General features: G+C 46.2%; 2 protein-coding genes, 1 long non-coding RNA gene and 1 other non-coding gene across 13 annotated transcripts in view; 1 reads left to right on the top strand and 3 right to left on the bottom strand.

Annotated features, from left to right (window-relative positions):
• TP53I3 (tumor protein p53 inducible protein 3) overlaps nt 1–20,238 on the bottom strand; it is a 41,573-nt gene extending 21,335 nt beyond the window's left edge. Inside the window, exons 1-5 of one of the 9 annotated variants that reach the window (XM_038751029.1) lie at nt 16,729–16,801; nt 10,580–10,708; nt 9,828–9,965; nt 7,401–7,506; nt 4,181–4,423 (exon numbers count right to left, since the gene is read on the bottom strand). In XM_038751029.1, coding sequence (XP_038606957.1) covers nt 4,395–4,423; nt 7,401–7,506; nt 9,828–9,965; nt 10,580–10,696 — 390 coding nt within the window. In that variant the 5' untranslated portion in view covers nt 10,697–10,708; nt 16,729–16,801 and the 3' untranslated portion in view covers nt 4,181–4,394. Of the gene's footprint in view, nt 1–4,180; nt 4,424–7,400; nt 7,507–9,827; nt 9,966–10,579; nt 10,709–16,522; nt 16,583–16,728; nt 16,802–19,974; nt 20,055–20,217 lie in introns of those variants that run through there. The other 8 variants (XM_038751025.1, XM_038751023.1, XM_038751022.1 and 5 more) reach the window with 8 other exon arrangements.
• Nucleotides 19,373–23,977, top strand: LOC119932137. The gene is made up of 2 exons (XR_005452286.1): nt 19,373–19,525; nt 23,396–23,977. It is a non-coding gene; the product is annotated as an uncharacterized LOC119932137 (long non-coding RNA).
• Nucleotides 20,388–20,526, bottom strand: LOC119932653. The gene has a single exon (XR_005452396.1). It is a non-coding gene; the product is annotated as a small nucleolar RNA SNORA7 (small nucleolar RNA).
• ITSN2 (intersectin 2) overlaps nt 23,356–24,418 on the bottom strand; it is a 140,968-nt gene continuing 139,905 nt past the window's right edge. For both annotated transcript variants that reach the window (XM_038751015.1, XM_038751016.1), the window contains one exon: nt 23,356–24,261. In XM_038751015.1, the coding sequence (XP_038606943.1) occupies nt 24,104–24,261 (158 nt within the window). In that variant the 3' untranslated portion in view covers nt 23,356–24,103. The remainder of the gene's footprint in view (nt 24,262–24,418) is intronic.

The following is a 24,418-nucleotide window of genomic DNA, read 5'->3' as shown; positions in this document are numbered from 1 at the left end:
CATTTTACAGGCGAGGTGACTGAGGCCCAGAGAAGTGATTTGCCCGAAGCCACACAGCAGGCAAGTGGCGGGGTCAGGATTAGAACCCATGACCTTCTGGCTCCCAGGCTGCTTCCCCACCTAGAGCAGTGCCCGTCCCAGCCCTGGCTGCGGGGGGACGGAGGGGGTGACGCTCACATGGACTCAGACACAAGGGCCTGGTTGGCCCCGGGAGACACAGCCAAGGCAGCCCAATTCAGGAGAAGTAGCGTGGCTCAGTGGGAAGAGCACAGGCTTGGGAGTCAGAGGTCATGGGTTCGAATCCCGAATCCTCCACTTGTCAGCTGTGTGACCTTGGGCAAGGCACTTAACTTCTCTGGCCCTCAGTTCCCTCATCTGTCAAATGGGGATTAAGACCGGGAGCCCCACGTGGGCCAACCTGATCACCTTGTATCCCCCCCAGCGCTTAGAACAGTGCTTTGCACATAGTAAGCGCTTAACAAATACCGTTATTATTATTACCCAGAGCCAGAAGTACTTCCACTGAGCAGAAGCCGTGACCCCAAGGAAATGTGCCTGTCCTCAGCCAGGTTGCCACAGGGCCTGGATATGGCAGAGGAGGAGGAGGAGGAGGAGGAGAAGGAGGAGGAGGAGAACGACGACGACGACGACGACGAGGAAGGAGGTGGTGGCAGTGGAGGAGGAAGTGCCCCTGGCTCCTTTCCCCCTCACACTCATCCGTCCTTCCATCTTCCCCATCCCCTCTCCTCCCTTCTCCCATCATTTATCCCTTTCCCCCCCCCCCTCCCCTCCTCTCCCCCATTTCTGACCCCATCCCGCTGAAGTGTGAAGGTTTTCATTCTTTTAGGCTCGGCAAGAGGGTCGGGAGTCAGGTCAGGTGAGCCTCTAGATTTCTGGTCCGTGCAGCACTTGGAAAGAGTGGTGAACACACTGGGGCTTAGTGAGGCCTGGAGTTGAAATCGAATAGACTATTAAGTCCAGTTAAACTAAGGGTCGGAGAGTTAGGGTTAATGACCAGAGCTGAAAAGGCAAGAAAGGCAGAAAGATAGACAGTTGTATATATATATATATCGTGCTCAGTGGAAAGAGCCCAGGCTTTGGAGTCAGAGGCCATGGGTTCAAATCCCGGCTCCGCCAATTGTCAGCTGGGTGACTTTGGGCAAGTCACTTCACTTCTCCGGGCCTCAGTTCCCTCATCTGTAAAATGGGGTGAAGCCTGTGAGCCCCCCGTGGGACAACCTGATTACCCTGTACCCCCCCCCAGCACTTAGAACAGTGCTTTGCACATAGTAAGAGCTTAATAAAGGAAGCCCCTTCCTTCCTCTCCCCCTTATCCCCCTCATCTTACCTCCTTCCCTTCCCCACAGCACCTGTATATATGTATATATGTTTGTACATATTTATTGCTCTATTTATTTTACTTGTACCTATCTATTCTATTTATTTTATTTTGTCAGTATGTTTGGTTTTGTTCTCTGTCTCCCCCTTCTAGACTGTGACCCCACTGTTGGGTAGGGACTGTCTCTACATATGTTGCCAGCTTGTACTTCCCAAGCGCTTAGTACAGTGCTCTGCACACAGTAAGCGCTCAATAAATACAATTGATTGATTGATTAATAAATGCCATCATTATTATTATTGTAGTATATATATATATATACACACACATACACATACAGGGGCGGGGCAGGGAGAGGGAGGGTTGGGACACAGCAAGATGGAAACAGAGAAAGATAAAGCAGAGAGAGAACAGGGGTTCAGAGAAAGGAAGGGACAAAAAGAGGAGCTGGGCCAGCCTCCTTGCCTCCAGCCTTTCCCCTCGCCTGTCCATTTTTCTAAATGAGTAATTCTTCACGTTTCCCCACTCCCCTAAACCTTCCAATAGTTGCCCATCCACCTCCGCGTCCAACAGAAACTCCTCTTCCCGCTCCTACCTAGCCTTACTCCTCTCCCAATACAATTCAGCCCACACACGTCGCTACTTTAACATCAACCTATTCACTGGGCCTTGCTCTCATCTCTCTATCAATCCCTCACTCACGCCACCCTGCTGCCTGGAATTCCCCGCCCCTTCGTAATAATAATAATAATAATAGCATTTGTTACGTGCTTACTATGTGCAAAGCACTGTTCTAAGCGCTGAGGGGGATACAAGGTGATCAGGTTGTCCCATGGGGGGCTCACAGTCTTCATCCCCATTTTACAGATGAGGGAACTGAGGCACAGAGAAGTGAAGTGACTTGCCCAAAGTCACACAGCTGACAAGTGGCGGAGCCGGAATTAGAACCCATGGCCTCTGACTCCCAAGCCTGGGCTCTTTCCACTGAGCCACGCTGCTTCTCCGTAGCGGAGAAGCGGACAAATGTCTTCGTAGCGGACAAATGGCCACTCTCCCCATTTTCAAAGCCCTCCTAAATCGCATCTCCTCCAGGAAGCCTTCCCTGACTTATCGCTCATCTCCTCCCCCTATTTTCCTTCTGTTTTAGGTCACCTGTGCCCTTGGTTCCATACCCCTTAAGCTCTTAGGTCCTCCCCCCGCATGCCCACAGCACTTATGTACAAATCCTTAGACTCTACTGCTTCACCTATAATAATAATAATAATAATAATAATAACAGTATTTGTTAAGCACTTACTATGTGCCAAGCACTGTTCTAAGTGCTGGGGTAGATACAAGGTAATCAGGTTGGACACAGTCCCTGTCCAACAGAGGACTCACAGTCTTAATCTCTACTTTACAGATGAATTAACTGAGGCCCAGGGAAGTGAAGTGCCTTGCCCAAGGTGACACAGCAGACTGGTGGCGGAGTCGGCATTCGAACCCATGACCTTCTGACTTCTAGGCCCTTGCTCTATCCACCAAGCGCTTAGTACGGTGCTCTGCACACAGTAAGCACTCAATAAATACGGTTGATTAATTGATTGATAAGGGCCTTGCCATGCCATGTTTATTTTATTTTATTTGTTAATATGTTCTGTTTTGTTCTCTGTCTCCCCCTTCTAGACTGTGAGCCCACTGTTGGGCAGGGACCGTCTCTAGATGTTGCCAACTTGGACTTCCCAAGCGCTTAGTACAGTGCTCTGCACACAGTAAGCGCTCAATAAATACAATTGATTGATTGATTGATAAGGGCCTTGCCACACCATGTTTATTTTATTTTATTTTATTTTGTTAATATGTTTTGTTTTGTTCTCTGTCTCCCCCTTCTAGACTGTGAGCCCGCTGTCGGGTAGGGACCGTCTCTAGATGTTGCCAACTTGTACTTCCCAAGCGCTTAGTACAATGCTCTGCACACAGTAAGTGCTCAATAAATACGATTGATTGATTGATTGCTGCTTCTCTATCTGTAATTCATTTTAATGCCGGCCTCCCCAGCAAGACCGCAGGCACTTTAAGGGCAAAGGTTTGGGTCTGCCCCCTCTATGGAGCTCTCCTAGGAATTTAGCACAGCACTTTGCACACAGTAAGCACTCAATAAATTCCACTGATCATCGATCATCGATCGACCTGGGCGTTGTAGGGTGGGGGAGGAGGAGACGGGAGAGGGCAATCGCCTCAGACTCGTGTGGGGATAGGGACTATGTCCATCCTGATGACCTCAGTCAATCAATCAATCATATTTACTAAGCGCTTACCGTAAGCACGGCACTACTAAGCGCTCGGGAGAGTACGATATAGTGCTCAGTACAGTACTTGGCATGTAAAAGCGCTTAACAAATAGCAAAGACCCCAAAATGAATGACTCCTCTGTTTAGACTAGTTGGCATCGGGATGATGGGAAATGTGACATTCTCCCTGTCCCTGTAGGGGATCGTTCTGGTTGTTTTTCCAATGTGTGGACTTGGGTGTTCCGAACCGGGAAGTGGAATGTGAAAACAGTTGAAACCGACCTCTGCTCCAAAGTGGGAGGCCGTCAACTCTAATCTGAGGCAGAAAAAGACAGAGATTTCACTTGGGGAAATCAGCCTGGAGATTCCCTAAGTTTAGGAGACAAACTCCCAAGCATCCTGTGCAACTGTACCAATAAGAGACGCATTTTAAAATATGAATTTTTGAATGACGACAAACAATAGCATTCACAGACAGCCCAACTGGCGGAGTTTAAGAATCATTCAAATATTTCTCAGGCCCTTGAAAAGATAAGCGATCGCCTCACTCTCACGGACGGAAACCAGGTGATTTATGCTCTCCAGAAGTGGTCTTTATGAGATGGGGAATTTCCAGTTGGCACATTTTACCTCAACCTTCCTTTCAAGCTCTTCTACCGTTCATCCAAATTCTTCCTTCTCGTTATCGCAAGTTGACTCAATTTTGGAAACTTCTAAATAGCCATTGTTTTCTTATAGAACAGCAGTCCTCAGGGGATCGATCGGTTTTGAAGTCCTTTGCCTACTTAGCTTTTCTTTTTCTTAAAATAGTCAGCTAGAGGGAAAACAAAAAGACTTTTTATGGGTATTCACAATCTTGACAACATAGATTCGATTTCTCAGGCAGCAGTGGTTAGATACTAAAAAAATTACAACTTAATTTATGGAACGGGTTTGAATTTGTTAGAGTAAAAAGTGATAGACAATTACTCTCCCCAACTTCAAAGCCTTATTGAAGGCACATCTCCTCCAAGAGGCCTTCCCTGACTAACCCCTTTATTCCTCTTCTCCCACTCCCTTCTGCGTCGCCCTGACTTGCTCCCTTTATTCATCCCTCCCGCAGCAGCCCCACAGCACTTATGTACGTATCGGTAATTTTATTTATTTATATTTAACGCCTGTCTCCCCTTCTAGACTGTAAGCTCATTGTGGGCAGGGAATGTGTCTGTTTCATTGTTATACTGTACCCTTCCAAGTGCTTAGTACAGTGCTCTGCATGCAGTTGGTGTTCAATAAATACAACTGACTGACTTAGTTGTTTTTCTTGAATCATCAAGATGTCAGAAGAAATAGAAAACCTACACATCTTTTAATGTGAAGAATCATAACCAGACTTTGAATAATAATAATTGTGGTATTGGTTAAGCACTTACTCCCTGCCAAGCACTGTGATGATGACGATGACCTTCTCATCCACTTCTCTATTTACTAAGCACTGGGTTAGATAAAAGATAATAAGGTCTCACAGGGGGCTCACGGTTTGAGCGAGACCGAGGAAACAGGGATTGAAACCCCATTTTGCAAATGAGGAAACGGAGACAGAGAGAAGTGTCTTGTCCAATGTCACCCAGCAGGTATGTGGCGGAACCGGAATAAGATCCCGGATCCTCTGACTCCCAAGCACGTGCTCTTTCCCCTAGTCCGCACTGCTTGCCCATATGCCCAGGGAGCGTCATTTTTGATACAATTTATCCACTCACCCAAGGTTGGTTTGATAAATTCATCAACTGAAAAAACTCCTGAAAAGTGGACTGGCCGTTCGACGACTCACCCCTGAGCTGAGTCTTGGCTAAGAGACGTAAGGAAAAGAGGAGTGCGTTGGACAAATCGGTCATCTGTTCGACCCGTGTGTATTGTCACCAGGCTTCTTTGTTAAAAAGGTGAAAAGCCTCTAAGACTCAACTGGTCTCCGCAGATGCGGAACACAGCAGTCATGACAGCACAACCAAGGGCAACCTCTATATGTGCAATGGTGGGATTCATTCATTCATTCAATCGTATTTATGGAGCGCTTACTGTGTGCAGAGCACTGTACTAAGCGCTTGGAAAGTACAATTCGGCAACAGATAGAAACAATCCCTCCCTTCAAGGCCCCACTGAGAGCTTACCTCCTCCAGGAGGCCTTCCCAGACTGAGCCCCTTCCTTCCTCTCCCCCTCGTCCCCCTCTCCATCCCCCCATCTTACCTCCTTCCCTTCCCCACAGCACCTGTATATACGTATATATGTTTGTACATATTTATTACTCTATTTACTTATTTATTTTACTTGTACATATCTATTCTATTTATTTTATTTTGTTAGTATGTTTGGTTTTGTCTCCCCCTTTAAGACTGTGAGCCCACTGTTGGGTAGGGACTGTCTCTAGATGTTGCCAATTTGTACTTCCCAAGCGCTTAGTACAGTGCTCTGCACACAGTAAGCGCTCAATAAATATGATTGATTGATGATCCCTACCCAACAACGGGCTCACAGTCTAGAAGAGGGGAGACAGACAACAAAACAAAATAAGAAGACAGGCATCAATAGCATCAATATAAGTAAATCGAATTATAGATAAATATACATCATCAATAAATTAAACAGAATAAGATCAAGACTGAGTCCTGAATTGGCTTTTTCAGACCCACGCATATGAATTTCAACACCAGTAGCATCTTCTCTGAGGACCAAAGACAACAATAGATGTGTTTATACAGAGTTCAGACGTGTATAAAGCAACTTGTTGGCAAGTTATGGGGCTCTAACAGTTTATGACTGGGCTACCCATTAGAAAAGGCAACATAGCCTGAGCAGAAAGCATTAATATACGAATATGTAAGTGATGTGTAAAAAGTGTTTTTAAGTCAAGAATAATCGTAATCCCAGTTTCTGTTTTGTCACTGAGGTCTAATCTATTGTACCCCCTGTAGTCGATTTTTTTTCGCTTCTCAGAGCTCTAAAATAAAAGGGAGACAAGGTGGTAGCAGGCTTCTTCATTTTTACAAGAAAAGGGAGAAGTCAGTATCTCAGTCACAGTATATTTTTACTAAGATGCAATACATACAATGGGTGCGTGCGCTGTGGGTGAAAAGGTTAATGATGGCATTTATTAAGCGCTTACTATGTGCAAAGCACCGTTCTAAGCGCTGGGGAGGATACAAGGTGATCAGGTTGTCCCCGGGGGGGCTCAGTCTTAATCCCCATTTTACAGATGCGGGATCTGAGGCCCAGAGAAGTGAAGTGACTTGCCCCAAAGTCACACGGCTGACAACTGGCGGGGCAGGGATTTGAACCCATGACCTCTGACTCCAAAGCCCGGGCTCTTTCCACTGAGCCACGCTGCTTCTCAATTTAATGGTAAACTTGACAACGTCATCAGTGCAGTTAACTGGGCTCAAAAGGGCTGATTGAGACATGCCTGTTGAATAAAATACCAACCTGCGATGTGAAGTATCGGTATCCTGCGAACCGTCTCTATGGGCGCTCAGCAAATACCATTGATGGATTGACTTTAAGTACTCAGCAAATACCACTGATGGATTGACCGCCGAGCACTCGATTGACACCCACGGACCAAGTGGGAGTGAGGCGAAGAGAAAAGGAGAGGGAAAGCTTAAGGGATAGGAGAGTTTGGTGAAGACTTGCAAAATCAATCAATCGTATTTATTGAGCGCTTACTGTGTGCAGAGCGCTGTACTAAGCGCTTGGGAAGTACAAGTTGGCAACATATGGAGACCAACAGTGGGCTCACAGTCTAAAAGGATCATCTTACCCAATTTCTCCACGGCCTCCACACAGACGCTGGGATACATGAACTGGTTGTAAGTACCCACCACAAGGTACTTGTCTGTTTTTGCGACCACCACACCTTCGTTATCCTGAAGACAGAACGGAATTGATGTCGGTTAACTTTCGGTGTGCGTTCAATACAGAACCAGAAGCGCGTGAGGATTTTGGAACACAAATGCTACACGTCTCCGGTATATATTATATCAATAGCAAATCAATCGATCCGTGGGATTTATCGGGCACGTCCTGTGTGCGGAGCACCGGACTAAGCACGCAACAGAGTTGGCAGACACATTCCCTGCCCACAACAGTGGTAAGCGCTTACTACAGTGCTTTGCCCCCAGTGAGCGCTCAATACACACAGCCGAAGGAGTGAATGAATGAGCTTACGGTTTAGAAGGGGACACAGACATTAATATTCATTCACTCATTCAATCTTATTTATTGAGCGCTTACTGTGTGCAGAGCACTGTCCTAAGCGCTTGGGAAGTACAAGTTGGCAACATACAGAGACCAATAACGGGCTCGCAGTCTAGAAAGGGGGAGACGGACAACGAAACGAAACATGTGGACCGGTGTCAAGTCATCAGAACAAATAGAATTAATGCTAAATGCATATCATTAACAAAATAAATAGAATAGTAAAGATGTACAAGTAAAATAAATAGAGTAATAAATCTGTACAAACATATATACAGGAGCTGTGGGGAGGGGAAGGAGGTAGGGCGGGGGGGATGGGGAGGAGGAGAGGAAAAAGGGGGCTCAGTCGGGGAAGGCCTCCTGGAGGAGGTGAGCTCTCAGTGGGGCTTTGAAGGGAGGAAGAGAGCTAGCTACATCAATCAATGGTATTTATTGAGCGCTTACTGTGTGCAGAGCACTGTACTAAGCGCTTGGGAAGTACAAGTCGGCAACATCTAGAGACGGTCCCTACCCAACAGTGGGCTCACAGTCTAGAAGGGGGAGAGAGAGAACAAAACCAAACATATTAACAAAATAAAATAAATAGAATAGATATGTACAAGTAAAATAAATAGAGTGATAGATATGTAAATAAATAAATATGGGGATGAAGACTGTGAGCCCCACGTGGGACAACCTGATTCATTCATTCATTCGTATTTATTGAGTGCTTATTTATTGAGCGCTTACTGTGTGCAGAGCACTGTACTAAGCGCTTGGGAAGTACAAGTTGGCAACATATAGAGACGGTCCCTACCCAACATTCATTCATTCAATTGTATTTATTGAGCGCTTACTGTGTGCAGAGCACTGTACTAAGCGCTTGGGAAGTACAAGTTGGCAACATCTAGAGACGGTCCCTACCCAACAGTGGGCTCACAGTCTAGAAGGGGGAGAGAGAGAACAAAACCAAACATATTAACAAAATAAAATAAATAGGATATGTACAAGTAAAATAAATGGAGTGATAGATATGTAAATAAATAAATATGGGGATGAAGACTGTGAGCCCCACGTGGGACAACCTGATTCATTCATTCATTCGTATTTATTGAGTGCTTATTTATTGAGCGCATACTGTGTGCAGAGCACTGTACTAAGCGCTTGGGAAGTACAAGTTGGCAACGTGTAGAGACGGTCCCTACCCAACATTCATTCATTCAATTGTATTTACTGAGCGCTTACTGTGTGCAGAGCACTGTCCTAAGCGCTTGGGAAGTACAAGTTGGCAACATATAGAGACGGTCCCTACCCAACATTCATTCATTCAATTGTATTTATTGAGCGCTTACTGTGTGCAGAGCACTGTACTAAGCGCTTGGGAAGTACAAGTTGGCAACATATAGAGACGGTCCCTACCCAACATTCATTCATTCAATCGTATTTATTGAGCGCTTACTATGTGCAGAGCACTGTACTAAGCGCTTGGGAAGTACAAATTCGCAACATATAGAGACGGTCCCTACCCAACATTCATTCATTCAGTCGTATTTATTGAGCACTTACTGTGTGCAGAGCACTGTACTAAGCGCTCGGGAAGTACAAGTTCGCTACATCATCAGTAGGGTAAAACTAACCTGTCTCACGACAGTCTAATACTAATATTAGTCTATCGTTAATATGAATCAATACTTTAAAAATACATAAAGTACAGATATGTCCGTAAGTGCTGTGGGGGTGAGGGTGAAGTGCGTATAATAATAGGAAGAATTGTGGTATTGGTTAAGCGCCTACTAGGTGCCAGGCACTGAACTAAGCGCCAGGGTGGATACAAATTGGGTTGGATACAATCTCATGTGGGAGATATATGTTGCCAATTTGTACTTCCCGAGCGCTTAGTACAGTGCTCTGCACGTAGTAAGCGCTCAATAAATATGATTGACTGATGGATCGATTGACTCCCCGTCTCAGTCCCGCCAAATCCAGGGCTCCCCAAATCACGCTCGCTTACCCTTCTGGCGTAGAGGGAATACTCATCCGCTCGGACGCATTTATAGTCCTTCCCTCTGAAGTAGAGCCCTTCCCGTCGTACCTGCGCTGACTTGGACGTGACGGCATTAATGAGCGCGAGAGCATCCCTGGAGGTCACCTAGTCGACAATCAACCAATCGATCGTATTTATTGAGCGCTTACTGTGTGCAGAGCATCACCAATCGTATTTATTGAGCGCTTACTGTGTGCAGAGCACTGGACTAAGCGCTTGGGAAGTACCAGTTGGCAACATATAACTACAATATACCATATACCAACATCTACCTACCCAGTCCGAGGAGGAGGAGGGAAACGGCTCCGCGTGAAACATCTTTTGGAAAGGATCGTGTTGGATTAAAGACAGCTAAGAGAAGCAGCGAGGCTCAGTGGAAAGAGCCCGGGCTTTGGAGTCGGTGGTCCTGGGTTCAAATCCCGGCTCCGCCACCTGTCACCTTGGGCAAGTCACTTAACTTCTCTGGGCCTCAGTTCCCTCATCTGTAAAATGGGGATTGACTGTGAGCCCCCCCCCCCCTCCATGGGATCACCTGGTATCCCCCCAGCGCTTAGAACGGTGCTTTGCACATGGTAAGCGCTTAATAAACGCCACCATTATTATTGTTATTATTTAAAGGGAACGGTGCTTTGCACATAGCAAGCGCTTAATAAACGCCACCATTATTATTATTATTATTATTTAAAGGGACCCCTTTTCCTTCCCCGGCCCCCACTTACGTTAAAACCGGGGGAGGTGACCCACACACACTGGTCCCGGAGTTTGACGATGGCCGCGTTCTCCACGTGCTTGGTCCCCAGCAGGGAATCGATCAGCAAGTTCTGGATCTGAATCATTTGCCCTCTCTTCTGAAAAGGAGAATAACCTCATCATCATCATCATCCATCGTATTTATTGAGCGCTTACTGTGTGCAGAGCACTGGACTAAGCGCTTGGGAAGTACAAATTGGCAACACACAGAGACGGTCCCTACCCAACAGTGGGCTCACAGTCTAAAAAGGGGAGACAGAGAGCAAAACCAAACATACCAAGAAAATAAAATAAATAGAATAGATATGTACAAATAAAATAAATAAATAGAGTAATAAATATGTACAAACATATATACATATATACAGGTGCTGTGGGGAAGGGAAGGAGGTAAGATGGGGGGATGGAGAGGGGGACGAGGGGGAGAGGAAGGAAGGGGAACCTCATCATCATCAATCGTCTTTATTGAGCGCTTACTGTGTGCAGAGCACTGTACTAAGCGCTTGGGAAGTCCAAGTTGGCAACATATAGAGACGGTCCCTACCCAACAGTGGGCTCACAGTCTAAAAGGTGGTTGGAAAGTCACCTCATCTGTAAAACGGGGAATAAGATGGGGCGTCCCGTGTCGGCCAACCCTATTAACTGGGCGCTTCCTGCGTGCGGAGCACTGTACTAAGCGCTTCGGAGAGGACGCTAGAACAACAAACAGGTGAGAGGTCATGGGTTCGAATTCCAGCTCCGCCGCTTGTCAGCTGGGTGACTTTGGGCAAGTCACTTCCCTTCTCTGGGCCTCAGTTACCTCATCTGGAAAACGGGGATTAAGACTGTGAGAGGGACAACCTCATCACTTTGCTTGGGACAGTGCTTTGCACAGGGTAAGTGCTTAATAAATGCCATTGTTATTTTTTGGAGAAGGAGCGTGGCTCAGTGGAAAGAGCCCGGGCTTTGGAGTCAGAGGTCATGGGTTCGAACCCCGACTCTGCCACATGGCTGCTGTGTGACCTTGGGCAAGTCACTTCACTTCTCTGAGCCTCAGTGACCTCATCTGTAAAATGGGGATGAAGACTGTGAGCCCCACTTGGGACAACCTGATCACCTTGTATCCCCCCCAGCGCTTAGAACAGTGCTCTGCACATAGTAAGCGCTTAACAAATGCCATTATTATTATGATTATTATTACTATTATTATTATTATTATTATTATTATTATTATTCTCTGCCCACAAGGGCCTTCCAGTCTAGAAGGCCAGGGAACAGGGGCTGTGGCCAACTTGATCAGCTCCTATCTACCCCAGCGCTTAGAAGCAGCGTGGCCTTGTGGAAAGGACCCCGGGCGTGGGAGTCAGAGGTTGTGGGTTCTAATCCCGGCTCTGCCGCTTGTCGGCTGTGTGACTTTGGGCGAGCCACTTCACTTCTCTGGGCCGCAGTTACCTCATCTGTAAAATGGGGATGAAGACTGGGAGCCCCACGGGGGACAACCTGATCACCCTGTATCAGGAGGCCTTCCCAGACTGAGCCCCTTCCTTCCTCTCCCCCTCGTCCCCTTCTCCGTCCCCCCATCTTACCTCCTTCCCTTCCCCACAGCACCTGTATATATGGATATATGTTTGTACATATTTATTACTCTATTTATTTATTTATTTTACCTGTACATATCTATTCTATTTCTTTTATTTTGTTAGTCTGTTTGGTTTTGTTCTCTGTCTCCCCCTTTTAGACTGTGAGCCCACTGTTGGGTAGGGACCGCCTCTATACATTGCCAACTTGGACTTCCCAAGCGCTTAGTACAGTGCTCTGCACACAGTAAGCGCTCAATAAATACGAATGAATGAAAGAATCAGGCTGTCCCACGTGGGGCTCACAGTCTTCATCCCCGTTTTTATTTATTTACATATCTATTACTCTATTTATTTTACTTGTACATATCTATTCTATTGATTTTATTTTGTTAGCATGTTTGGTTTTGTTCTCTGTCTCCCCCTTTTAGACTGTGAGCCCACTGGTGGGTAGGGACTGTCTCTATGTGTTGCCGACTTCCCAAGCGCTTAGTACAGTGCTCTGCACACAGTAAGCGCTCAATAAATACGATTGATTGATTGATAGTATCTACACCAGTGCTTAGAACAGTGCTAGGCACACAGTAAGCGCTGCACAAATACCATCATCATCATCGTTATTATTCTTACAGTGCCTGGCATAGAGAAAGTGCTTAACAAATACCAGAAAATAAAATAAAAAGAGATCACCTGTAAAATGGGGAGAGGGACTGTGTCCGACCTGATCTGTTGGTATCCACCCGGGGGGCTCAATCCAGTGCCTGGCACGTAGTAAGTGCCTAACAAATCACCTGTTCACTTGTTTTCTTGTCTGTCTCCCCCCTTCTAGACTGTAAGCCCGTTTGTTGGGTCGGGACCGTCTCTCTCTGTTGCCGATTTGTACTTCCCAAGCGCTTAGTACAGTGCTCTGCACACAGTAAGCGCTCAATAAATACGACCGAATGAACGGGCCTCAGTTACCTCATCTGTAAAATGGGGATGAAGACTGTGAGCCCCACGGGAGACAACCTGATCGCCTTGTTTCGCTTAGAACAGTGCCTGGAGCATAGTAAGCGCTTAACAAATACCAACATTATTATTATCCGTACAATGGAGATGAAGACTGTAAGCCCCACGGGGGACAACCTGATCACCTTGTATCCCCCCGCGCTTAGACCAGTGATTTGCACATAGTAGGTGCCTAACAAATGCCATTATTATTATTACTATTGTATCCTCCCCAGCGCTTAGAACGGTGCTTTGCGCATAGTAAGCGCTTAACAAATGCCATCATCATTATTACTGTATCCTCCCCAGCTTTTAGAACAGTGCTTTGCACATAGTAAGCGCTTAACAAATGCCATCATTATTATTATTGTATCCTCCCCAGCTATTAGAACAGTGCTTTGCACATAGTAAGCTCTTAACAAATCCCATTATTATTATTGTAACCCCCCCAGATTTAGAGCAGTACTTTGCACATAGTAAGCGCTTAACAGATGCCATTATTATTATTATTATTATTATTATTGTATCCTCCCCAGCTTTTAGAACAGTGCTTTGCACATAGTAAGTGCTTAAATGCCATCATTATTATTATTGTATCCTCCCCAGCTATTTGAACAGTGTTTTGCACATAGTAAGCTCTTAACAAATCCCATTACTGTTATTGTATCCCCCCCAGCTTTACAGCAGTACTTTGCACATAGTAAGCGCTTAACAGATGCCATTATTATTATTATTATTATTATTATTGTATCCTCCCCAGCACTTAGAACAGTGCTTTGCACATAATAAGTGCTTAACAAATGCCATTATTATTATTGTATCCCCCCCTGCGCTTAGAACAGTGCTTTGCACATGGTAAGCGCTTAACAAATGTCATTATTATTATATCCTCCCCAGTGCTAGAACAGTGCTTTGCACATAGTGAGCACTTAACAAATGCCATCATGATTATTACTGTATCCTCCCCAGCGCTTAGAACAGTGCGTTGCACATAGTAATCGCTTAACAAATGCCATTATTATTGTATCCTCCCCTGCGCTTAGAACAGTGCTTTGCACATAGTAAGTGCTTAACAAATGCCATTATTATATCCCACCAGCGCTTAGAACAGTGCTTCGCACCTAGTGAGCGCTTAACAAATGACATCATTATTACTGTATCCTCTCCAGCGCTTAGAACAGTGCTTTGCACATAGTAATCGCTTAACAAATGCCATTATTATTATTATTACTGTACCCTCCCCAGCACTAACAGTACATTGTAAGCACATTGTAAGCGCTTAACAAATGCCATCGTGATTATTACTGTATCCTCCCCAGCTTTTGGAACAGTGCTTTGCACACAGTAAGCGCTTAACAAATGCCATTATTATTATTGTATCCTCCCCAGCGCTTAGAACAGTGCTTTGCTCATAGTAAGCTGTTAGCAAATACCATTATTATTACAGTATCCTCCCCAGCGCTTAGAACAGTGCTTCGCACATAGTAAGCACTTAACAAATGCCATCATCATTATTATTGTATGCTCCCCAGCGCTTAGAACAGTGCTTTGCACATTATAAGCGCTTAACAAATGCCATCATTATTATTAATAGTAAGCTGTTAGCAAATACCATTATTATTACAGTATCCTCCCCAGCGCTTAGAACAGTGCTTCGCACATAGTAAGCACTTAACAAATGCCATCATCATTATTATTGCATGCTCCCCAGAGCTTAGAACAGTGCTTTGCCCATAGTAAGCTCTTAACAAATGCCATCATTATTATTGTATGCTCCCCAGCGCTTAGAACAGTGCTTTGCACATGATAAGCGCTTAACAAATGCCATCATTATTATTATTACTGTATCCACCTGTATATACGTATATGTTTGTACGTATTTATTACTCTATTTATTTATTTATTTTACTTGTACCTATCTATTCTATTTATTTTATTTTGTCAGTATGTTTGCTTTTGTTGTTTGTCTCCCCCTTCTAGACTGTGAGCCCACTGCTGGGTAGGGACTGTCTCTCTATGTTGCCAACTTGGACTTCCCAAGCGCTTAGTACAGTGCTCTGCACACAGTAAGCGCTCAATAAATACGATTGATTAACAAATGCCATCATTATTATTATTGTATGCTCCCCAGCGCTTAGAACGGTGCTTTGCACATGATAAGCGCTTAACAAATGCCATTATTATTACTGTATCCACCTGTATATATGTATATGTTTGTACATATTTATTACTCCATTTATTTATTTATTTTACTTGTACATATCTATTCTATTTCTTTTATTTTGTTAGTATGTTTGGTTTTGTTCTCTGTCTCCCCCTCCTAGACCGTGAGCCCACTGTTGGGTAGGGCCTGTCTCTAGATGTTGCCAACTTGGACTTCCCAAGCGCTTAGTCCGGTGCTCTGCACGCAGTAAGCGCTCAATAAATACGATCGATTGATTAACAAATGCCATCGTTGTTATTATTGTATGCTCCCCGGCGCTTAGAACGGTGCTTTGCACATGATAAGCGCTTAACAAATGCCATCACTATTATTATTACTGTATCCACCCGTATATATATGTTTGTACATAATTATTACTCCCTTTATTTATTTATTTTACTTGTACATATCTATTCTATTTATTTTATAGATATTTAATATATATCTATATCTATCTATAGATAGATATAGATAGATACCTATGTAGATACAGATATTACAGTGTGCTCTACACAGTAAGCGCTCAATAAATACGATTGATGATGATTGATCCTCCCCAGCTTTTACAACAGTGCTTTGCACATAATAAGCGTCTTAATAATAATAATAATAATAATGGCATTTATTAAGCGCTTACTATGTGCAAAGCACTGTTCTAAGCGCTGGGGAGGTTACAAGGTAATCAGGTTGCCCCACGGGGGGCTCACAGTCTTAATTCCCATTTTACAGATGAGGTAACTGAGGCCCAGAGAAGTTAAGTGACTTGCCCAAATTATTATTATGATTACGATTGATGATGATGATTGATCCTCCCCAGCTTTTACAACAGTGCTTTGCACATAATAAGCGCCTTAACAAATGCCATTATTATTATTACTATGATTACTGTATCCTCCCCAACGGTTAGAACAGTGGTTCGCACATAGTAAGAGCTTAACAAATGCCATTATTATTATTATTATGATTACTGTATCCTCCCCAGCGGTTAGAGCAGTGGGTCGCACATAGTAAGAGCTTAACAGATGCCATTATTGTTATTATGATGATTACTGTATCCTCCCCAGCGGTTAGAGCAGTGGTTCTTACATAGTAAGAGTTTAACAGATGCCATTATTATTATGATGATGATGATTACTGTATCCTCCCCAGAACACAGTGGTTCTTACATAGTAAGAGCTGAACAGATGCCAGACCTTCTGTAGATGTTGCCGCCTTGTCCTTCCCCAGCGCTTATCCCAGTGCTCTGCACATTCACCAATGACTACGGCTGAATGAATGAATGAATGATTAGCACCCTGAGCCTCCCCCCGGGCCTCGCCCGGATGGTATCGCCCACCGGCTCCCCTCCCGCCCGCGGCGCCTCGGACCCTACCAAGTGGAACAGGAGGAGGGGGGGCGACGAAAATGGAAAGGCCCGGGCAGCGGCGGCTGGGCGCCCCCTGCTGCCTCGGAGGTCGCTCTGACCAGTAACGACCGGCTGGTCCCCTCTAGAATCCCCGTTACCATGGAGACGGGCGGATGGGGGCCGGGTTTCCCCCTTCCCTCTCCTGATTGGTCGCGGGCGCTGCCCGTCACCGGAAGTCGTCCCCCCAGGGGGCGGGGCCACTGATGCCTTGGAAACCAGGGACGCCTCAATGCGGGCCTGGGGGCGGCCGGGGACAGAAACGGTGAGTTCTCCCACTCACTCACTCATTCATTCATTCATTCATTCATTCATTCATTCATTCAGTCAATCAATCGTATTTATTGAGCGCTGACTGTGTGCACAGCACTGGACTAAGCGCTTGGGAAGTCCAATTGGGCATCATATAGATGATGATGATGATTGAGCCCCTTCCTTCCTCTCCCCCTCTCCATCCCCCCCATCTTACCTCCTTCCCTACAACACCTGTATGTATGTATATATGTTTGGACATATTTATTCCTCTATTTTACTTGTACATATCTATTCTATTTTATTTTGTTAGTATGTTTGGTTTTGTCCTCTGTCTCCCCCTTTTAGACTGTGAGCCCACTGTTGGGTAGGGACTGTCTCTATACAATCAATCAATCAATCAATCGTATTTATTGAGCGCTTACTATGTGCAGAGCACTGTACTAAGCGCTTGGGAAGTACAAATTGGCATCACATAGAGACAGTCCCTACCCAACAGTGGGCTCACAGTCTAAAAGGGGGAGACAGAGAACAGAACCAAACATACCAACAAAATAAAATAAGTAGGATAGAAATGTACAAGTAAAATAAATAAATAGAGTAATAAATATGTACAACCATATATACATATATACAGGTGCTGTGGGGAAGGGAAGGAGGTAAGACGGGGGGATGGAGAGGGGGACGAGGGGGAGAGGAAAGAAGGGGCTCAGTCTGGGAACGTTGCCAACTTGTCCTTCCCAAGCGCTTAGTACAGTGCTCTGCACATAGTAAGCGCTCAGTAAATACGATTGATGATGATGATGATTTGTTAAGCGCTTACTATGTGCCAAGCACTGTTCTAAGCTCTGCGGTAGATACAAGGACTCAGGTTGTCCCCTGTGGGGCTCACAGTCTTAACCCCCATTTTACAGATGAGGTAACTGAGGCTCAGAGAAGTTAAGTGACTTGCCCGAGGTCACACAGCAGGCATGTGGCAGAGCCGGGATATAGAGCCAGTCCCTACCCAACAGCGGGTTCCCAGGCTAGAAGGGGGAGACAAACAAAATAGGGACTGTCTCTATATGTTGCCAACTTGTACTTCCCAAGCGCTTAGTACAGTGCTCTGCACACAGTAAGCGCTCAATAAATACGATTGATTGATTGACTGATTGAAAACAAAACATGGAGACAGGTGTCAAATCACCTCCTCCTCCAGGAGGCCTTCCCAGACTGAGCCCCCTCCTTCCCCTCCCCACAGCAGCTGTATATATCTATATATGTTTGTACGGATTTATTACTCTTATTTGTACATATTTATTCTGTTTATTTTATTTTGTTAATATGCTTTGTTTGGTTCTCTGTCTCCCCCTTCTAGACTGTGAGCCCACTGTTGGGTAGGGACCGTCTCTAGATGTTGCCGACTTGCAGTTCCCAAGCGCTTAGTACAGTGCTCTGCACACAGTAAGCGCTCAATAAATACGATTGAATGAATTGAATGAATGAACATCGTCAGAACAAATAGAATTGTAGCTATATAATAATAATGGTGGTATTTGTTAAGGGCTTACTATGTGCAAGGCACTGTTCTAAACGCTGGGGAGGTTACAAGGTGATCAGGTTGTCCCACGGGGGGCTCACAATCTTAAACCCCATTTTACAGATGAGGTAGCAGGCACAGAGAATAATAATAATGGCATTTATTAAGCACTTACTATGTGCAAAGCACTGTTCTAAGCGCTGGGGAGGTTACAAGGTGATCAGGTTGTCCCACGGGGCCGGGGGGGGGGGGGGGGGGCTCACAATCTTAATCCCCATTTTACAGATGAGGTCACTGAGGCCCAGGGGAGTTAAGTGACTTGCCCAAAGTCACCCAGCTGACAATTTGCAGAGCTGGGATTTGAACCCATGACCTCTGACTCCAAAGCCCGTGCTCTTTCCACTCAGCCACAGCCACGCTGCTTCTCTCTTTTGTAGCTATATGCACCTCATTAATATAGTAAATATGTACAAGAAAATAAATAGAGTAATAAATCTGTACAAATATATGTAACTGCTGTAGGGAGGGGAAGGAGGTAGGGCCAGGGGGGTGATAGGGAGGAGGAGAGGAAAAAGGAGGCTCAGTCTGGGAAGGCCTCCTGGAGGAGGTGAGCTCTCAGTAGGGCTTTGAAGGGAGGAAGAGAGCTAGCTTGGCAGATGTGTGGAGGGAGGGCATTCCTGCAGTGCCATCCCTGCACGTAGTAACTGCTCAATAACAAGGGTATTTGTTAAGCGCTTACTAAGTCCCAGGCACTGTATTAAGCGCTGGGGTGGATACAAGCAAATTAGGTTGGGCACAGTCCCCGTCCCGCATGGGGATCACAGTCTTAATCCCCATTTTACAGATGAGGGAACTGAGAAGTGAAGTGACTTGCCCAAGGCGACCCAGCGGACAAGTGGCGGAGCAGGATTGGAACCCGTGACCCGCTGACTCCATCTACTAGGCCATGCTGCTTCATGATGATGCCAAGAGAGGAGCGGACCGAGATGCAAGACTGTGAGTTCCCAGGGTCTTTTCGTACTGTGTTCCCTTCGCCCCCGGCTGCGGAAGGGTCCGCGGGGAGGTATAGACTGCTGGTGGGGAGGCCTCAGCTGCTCTCCTCCTCCACTTCAAGTGCTTAGTACAGTGCTCTGCACACAGTAAGCGCTCAATAAATACGACTGATTGATTCTTCTGCCCCCATGCCTCTCAGGATTTACCAGGACCATAAAGAGTCGGTCCCAGGGCGTGCTCAAGCAGTCATTTGCGGCTCTCCCGTGTGCTCAGTTCAGTGCTCTGCACGCAGGAAGCGCTCAATAAATACCATCGATGATAACGATGGTGATGAGAAATGGCCCTATAGACCTTTGGTTTGGTCTGGAGCTTAACGCTCCCCTGCCGCCACACTTTGTTTGACTCCCAAAGGGCGGATTGTCCTTCATGGTTCGGTTTTTCTACCTCCTTACCTATCGTCGCATCACTGGTCGGCGCACTGGCTCGCGAACAGAATCCTGTGGCAGCATTTAGCTGTGGACAGACAGATGCCGGGTTCCGGTGGTTTGTTTGGCTTTCCCGGTGCTTGTCTAATGCCGTCGAGTCGTTTCCGACCCGTAGCGACACCGCGGACACCTCTCTCCCAGAACGCCCCGCTCTCCATCTGCAGTCGTTCTCATCAGCATCATCATCAATCGTATTTATTGAGCACTTACCGTGTGCAGAGCACTGTACTTCTGGTAGTGGATCTACCACATTCTGGTAGTGGATCCATAGTAAAAATACAGAAGCGGTTTACCGCTGCCTCCTTCCGCGCAGTAAACTCGAGTCTCCGTGCTCGACACTCTCCCATGCCGCCGCTGCTGCCCAGCATGGGTGAGTTTTGGCTTGTAGCAGATGGCCGTCCGCTCACTAGCCACCGGCCAAGCTAGGAATGGAAGGGGTACGGTCTCTGCTCGACTCTCCCTCCCGTAGCCGAGACTGGTAGAGTACTGGAAACTCTCCAGGTGCGACCCTGAGAGGGGCTTTCCTGATGCAGGCTGCTGCATCACCTCGGTTTTCTTCAGATTGATCACGAGCCCGTTATCCAAGGCTGATTCCGTCGTCAGGTGGTTTCTAATCGTTCGCACGTGCTCTTGGGTGTGGGCTTCTGAGGCACAGTCATCTTCTCGAATGATTGAGTTGCTGGATTATGTTGCAAGCCTGTTAAAAGCACTTTTGCTTCAAGACACCTTTTCCAAGTCCTCATTTCCTCTCCTCCCGCTTCCTCTGGCATCGCCCGTGCACTTGGCTGCCTGAGGTTCCCCTCTCCCATGGCCCTGGCAAGCATGGAGGCAAACTGACGTCCCTAACGTTCAATTCACCTCCTCCTCGCCGCCGTCAGCAAGAAGTACATCCCCCAAGTCTGGTCCTGGGGAGGGTGGGGGGCTGCGCTTGATGTGGAGGGAAATGGGAAGCTAATGGAGATTTCCGAGGTAGACTCTGAGTGACAGTTCGAGGGAGGTGATTCTTGAAGCCAAGGGAAGCATTAAAGGGTGGGGGGCGAGGCTAGAGGGAAGGCAGTCAGAGAGTAGGCTGACACAATATTCTGCTCTCGATGTGAGAATGGAAAGCTGCGTGGCCTAGAGGAAAGAGTACGGGCCCGGGAGCCAAGTGGGTACTAATCGCGGCTCCACCACTTACCTGCTGTGTGACCTTGGACAAGTCACTCCTCTGGGTCTCAGTTCCCTCATCTGCACAGTGGAGAGTCAATAATTGTTATCCCTCACTCCTCGGGGTCTCAGTTCCCTCATCTGCACAGCGGAGATTCAATAATTGTTATCCCTCCTACTTGGACTGTGAACCCCGTCTGCAACCTGATTATCTTGTATTTACCCCAGAGCTTAATTCAGCACTTGACCCATAGCAAGCACTTAACAAATAGCACAGTTATTAATATACTAATTATAGCAGGGTGGCCTAGTAAGAATCGGCATGTCCTAGTGGACCCAGCAAGGGCCAGGGGATCATAAGGTCCTGGGTTCTAATCCAGGCTCTGCCACTTGTCTGCTATGAGACTTCACTTCTCTGTGTCTCAATTCCCTCATCTGTAAAATGGGGATTAAGACTGTGTGGATTGGGTCCAACCTGATTAGCTTGTTTCCACCTTAGCGCTTAGTTCAGTGCCTCACATATAGCATGCATTCAAGAAATACTGTAAAATAAAAAGAGAAATTTGACAAGAGCCTGGACCAGACTGGTAGCAATTTTGGGAGAGAGGGATAGGCCGATCCAGAAATGGTGCGTAACAAGATCTGGGAGTGGACTGAAAGTGAGAGCGGAAAGATGTTGAGGGGTTGAGGAGGGCACCAAATTTGCAGGGTTCTGGGACAGAGAATGGTGGTGTCATCGACAGAGATGGGAAAGTTAGGAGAAGGCATGGATTTAATCAATCAATCAATCATATGAATTGCTTACTGCGTGCAGAGCACTGTACTAAGCACTCGTGAGCACACAGTATAACAGAGCTTACAATGCGGGGGGAAGATGAAGAAGTTTGGTTTTAGATATGTGGAGTTTGAGATGCCAGCTGAACGTCGAAGTGAAGATGTCCTGAAGGCGAGAAGCGACAGGGGATTTGTAAATTGGATGCGGGCTGCACTTGGGTAGGTACCACTTGCCAGCTGTGTGACTTCGGGCAAGTCCCTAAACTTCTCTGGGCCTCGGTGACCTCATCTGTAAAATGGGGATGAAGACTGTGCGCCCCACCTGGGACAACCTGATGACCTTGTACCTACACCAGTGCTTAGAACAGTGCATGGCACCTAATAAGCGCTTAACAAATACCACCATTATTATTATTATTACCATTTAAGCACTTCATATCCATCCCACCTTCCGCTCCACAGCACCTGCGTACACCATCCATATAATTCATTTATAGTAATGTCTGTCTTCCTCTCTAGACCGTAACCTTGTCGTGGGCAAGGGAACCTGTTTACCAACTCCGTCGTACTCACTCTCCCAAACACTTAATACAGGGCTCTGCGCACAGTAAGCACTCAGTACATTCCTCTGATTGACAGATTGATTGAGGCAATCAGACATGAAGTTGACTGACAGGCCTACTAAGAAAAATCGACCGCCCATTGTAACTAAACCCTTAATCCCAATTTGTCTCATGAGCCAGTACTTTTGACCCAGATTTCTGAGAAGCAAAGAAGCCTAATGGAAAAAGCACAGACTTAGGATATGAGTCCGAATACCCCAGCGTTTAGCACAGTGAGTCCGGAGACCCCAGTGTTTGGCGCAGCACTTGGAGTACAGTGAGACTTCATAAATACCACAATTATTATGACTGTTTCTTGAGGACAAGTTGAGTTAAAACCTACGAATTGCGTGAGACATCTGAAATCTCTCAAACCACGGTCAAGGTTTCGCTTATTTCTATGGAGGAAGAAATAGTGACCACATACCTTTCTAGAGCATCTAATGAGGCAGCTAAAGTGCATTATATGGTTTGGAATTGAGCTTCAGTTTGTATTACCATCTGAGGCGATCCACCCACAGAATGGGGGAAAAGTTCATGCTTCAATCTGAAAAGGGAGATGATGAGTTTTAGCCCACCTGCATAAAGTTTTGCTAAGGCTAGACTTCCTATGTTTAGTTCAGTTCTATAAATCTAGGAGGCATTGATTTATCGTGATTTATAATACAGTGCCTGGCACATAAATACCACAATTATTATTATTATTTATGTGATCATCCACTGCACCAGTTACTCTCGAAAACCAAGCAGCTCATACCGCTTCCTTTCCCTTTTCTGTACTGAAGACCTCAAGTTGGCGGAAATCAGTCGAGAGCTGAAGCCAGGCTACCATTCATAAACTTTATATTTTTTCTTTTTCTGTACAGTTGGCGATGACAGATCTTCAAGGGGCATTTCCTATGGAACTCTTCAGACCAAGGACTTTACACGTATAATTTACACGTAGGAAACTTCGAACTGAAAACTATTTTCCGCACCGTTGGAGGTCACAGTATTTTCAGGGAATTGCGATTCTCCCCTGTTCTTTTAAACCACATTGTCTCTGCGGAGAATGATTTACCGAAACGTGACTGAACGAAAGCTGTCCAGTTTCAGTTTTCCCTTCAGTGCAGTAGGTGTCTTGACAGAATATACAATATAGCAGAATTTTAGGAGACTCCTTAAGTGCTAAGGCCTCTAGCATTTGACCCTGCCTCCCCACCCCCCAAATTAACATCCTGAGAAGGTACAATTCCAGTAGATATCACATTTCAGATGGAATGCGGTCAGCTTTCAACCGAACCATTCCTCAGTGTAACGCCCGAGAGTGGTAACACTCGTATCCAGTTGTTCGGATGCCGCATTCCTACTTAATACTTTTGATGGCCCTGAACGCGGGAATACTGGCACCCGAACGGTTCGAGAGAGTAGCTATCGTGAATAAAAGGCACTGGGCTTCTTCCTAGACAGTCACGTCCACGTTTGCATAGATTGCCAACTGGAATTCGAACCAGTTGGTGCGGAACTCCCGCTCAGCCTTGGGCGAACTCTGTTCTGTGCGATTTTCGGTTTCCGGCCAGGAAGCCGGCCCGGCTTCAGGTCACCGTTCTCGGCTCAAAGAGCTGCAGGTCGAAGCGGACCCAAACTTCCCCCGTGGGAACCTCGTGGAGCAGCAGTCGCCGGGTGGTAGGGCCCTTGCTCTCTTGCTCCGTCCGGATTTTGGCCAGCGGGACCTCCGTTCGACCTAAGAAATCTGTCGGGTCAACATCAACAAGGTTAGAAGAGGTCCGCTTCCGCTCCGCTCCCCAAGACGCTGCAGAGGAGGATCCGGGGGATGATTTTATCACCCAGTGGTATTTCCTGAGCGCTTACTGTGTGCGGTCATTCATTCGTTCAGCCGTATTTATTAA

The sequence above is a fragment of the Tachyglossus aculeatus genome, chromosome 9 (genome assembly GCF_015852505.1).
Source record: "Tachyglossus aculeatus isolate mTacAcu1 chromosome 9, mTacAcu1.pri, whole genome shotgun sequence".
NCBI classification, from domain to species: Eukaryota; Metazoa; Chordata; class Mammalia; order Monotremata; family Tachyglossidae; genus Tachyglossus; species Tachyglossus aculeatus.
Note: the sequence above shows the minus strand (reverse complement) of the source record. Positions and strands in the feature narration are given on the sequence as shown.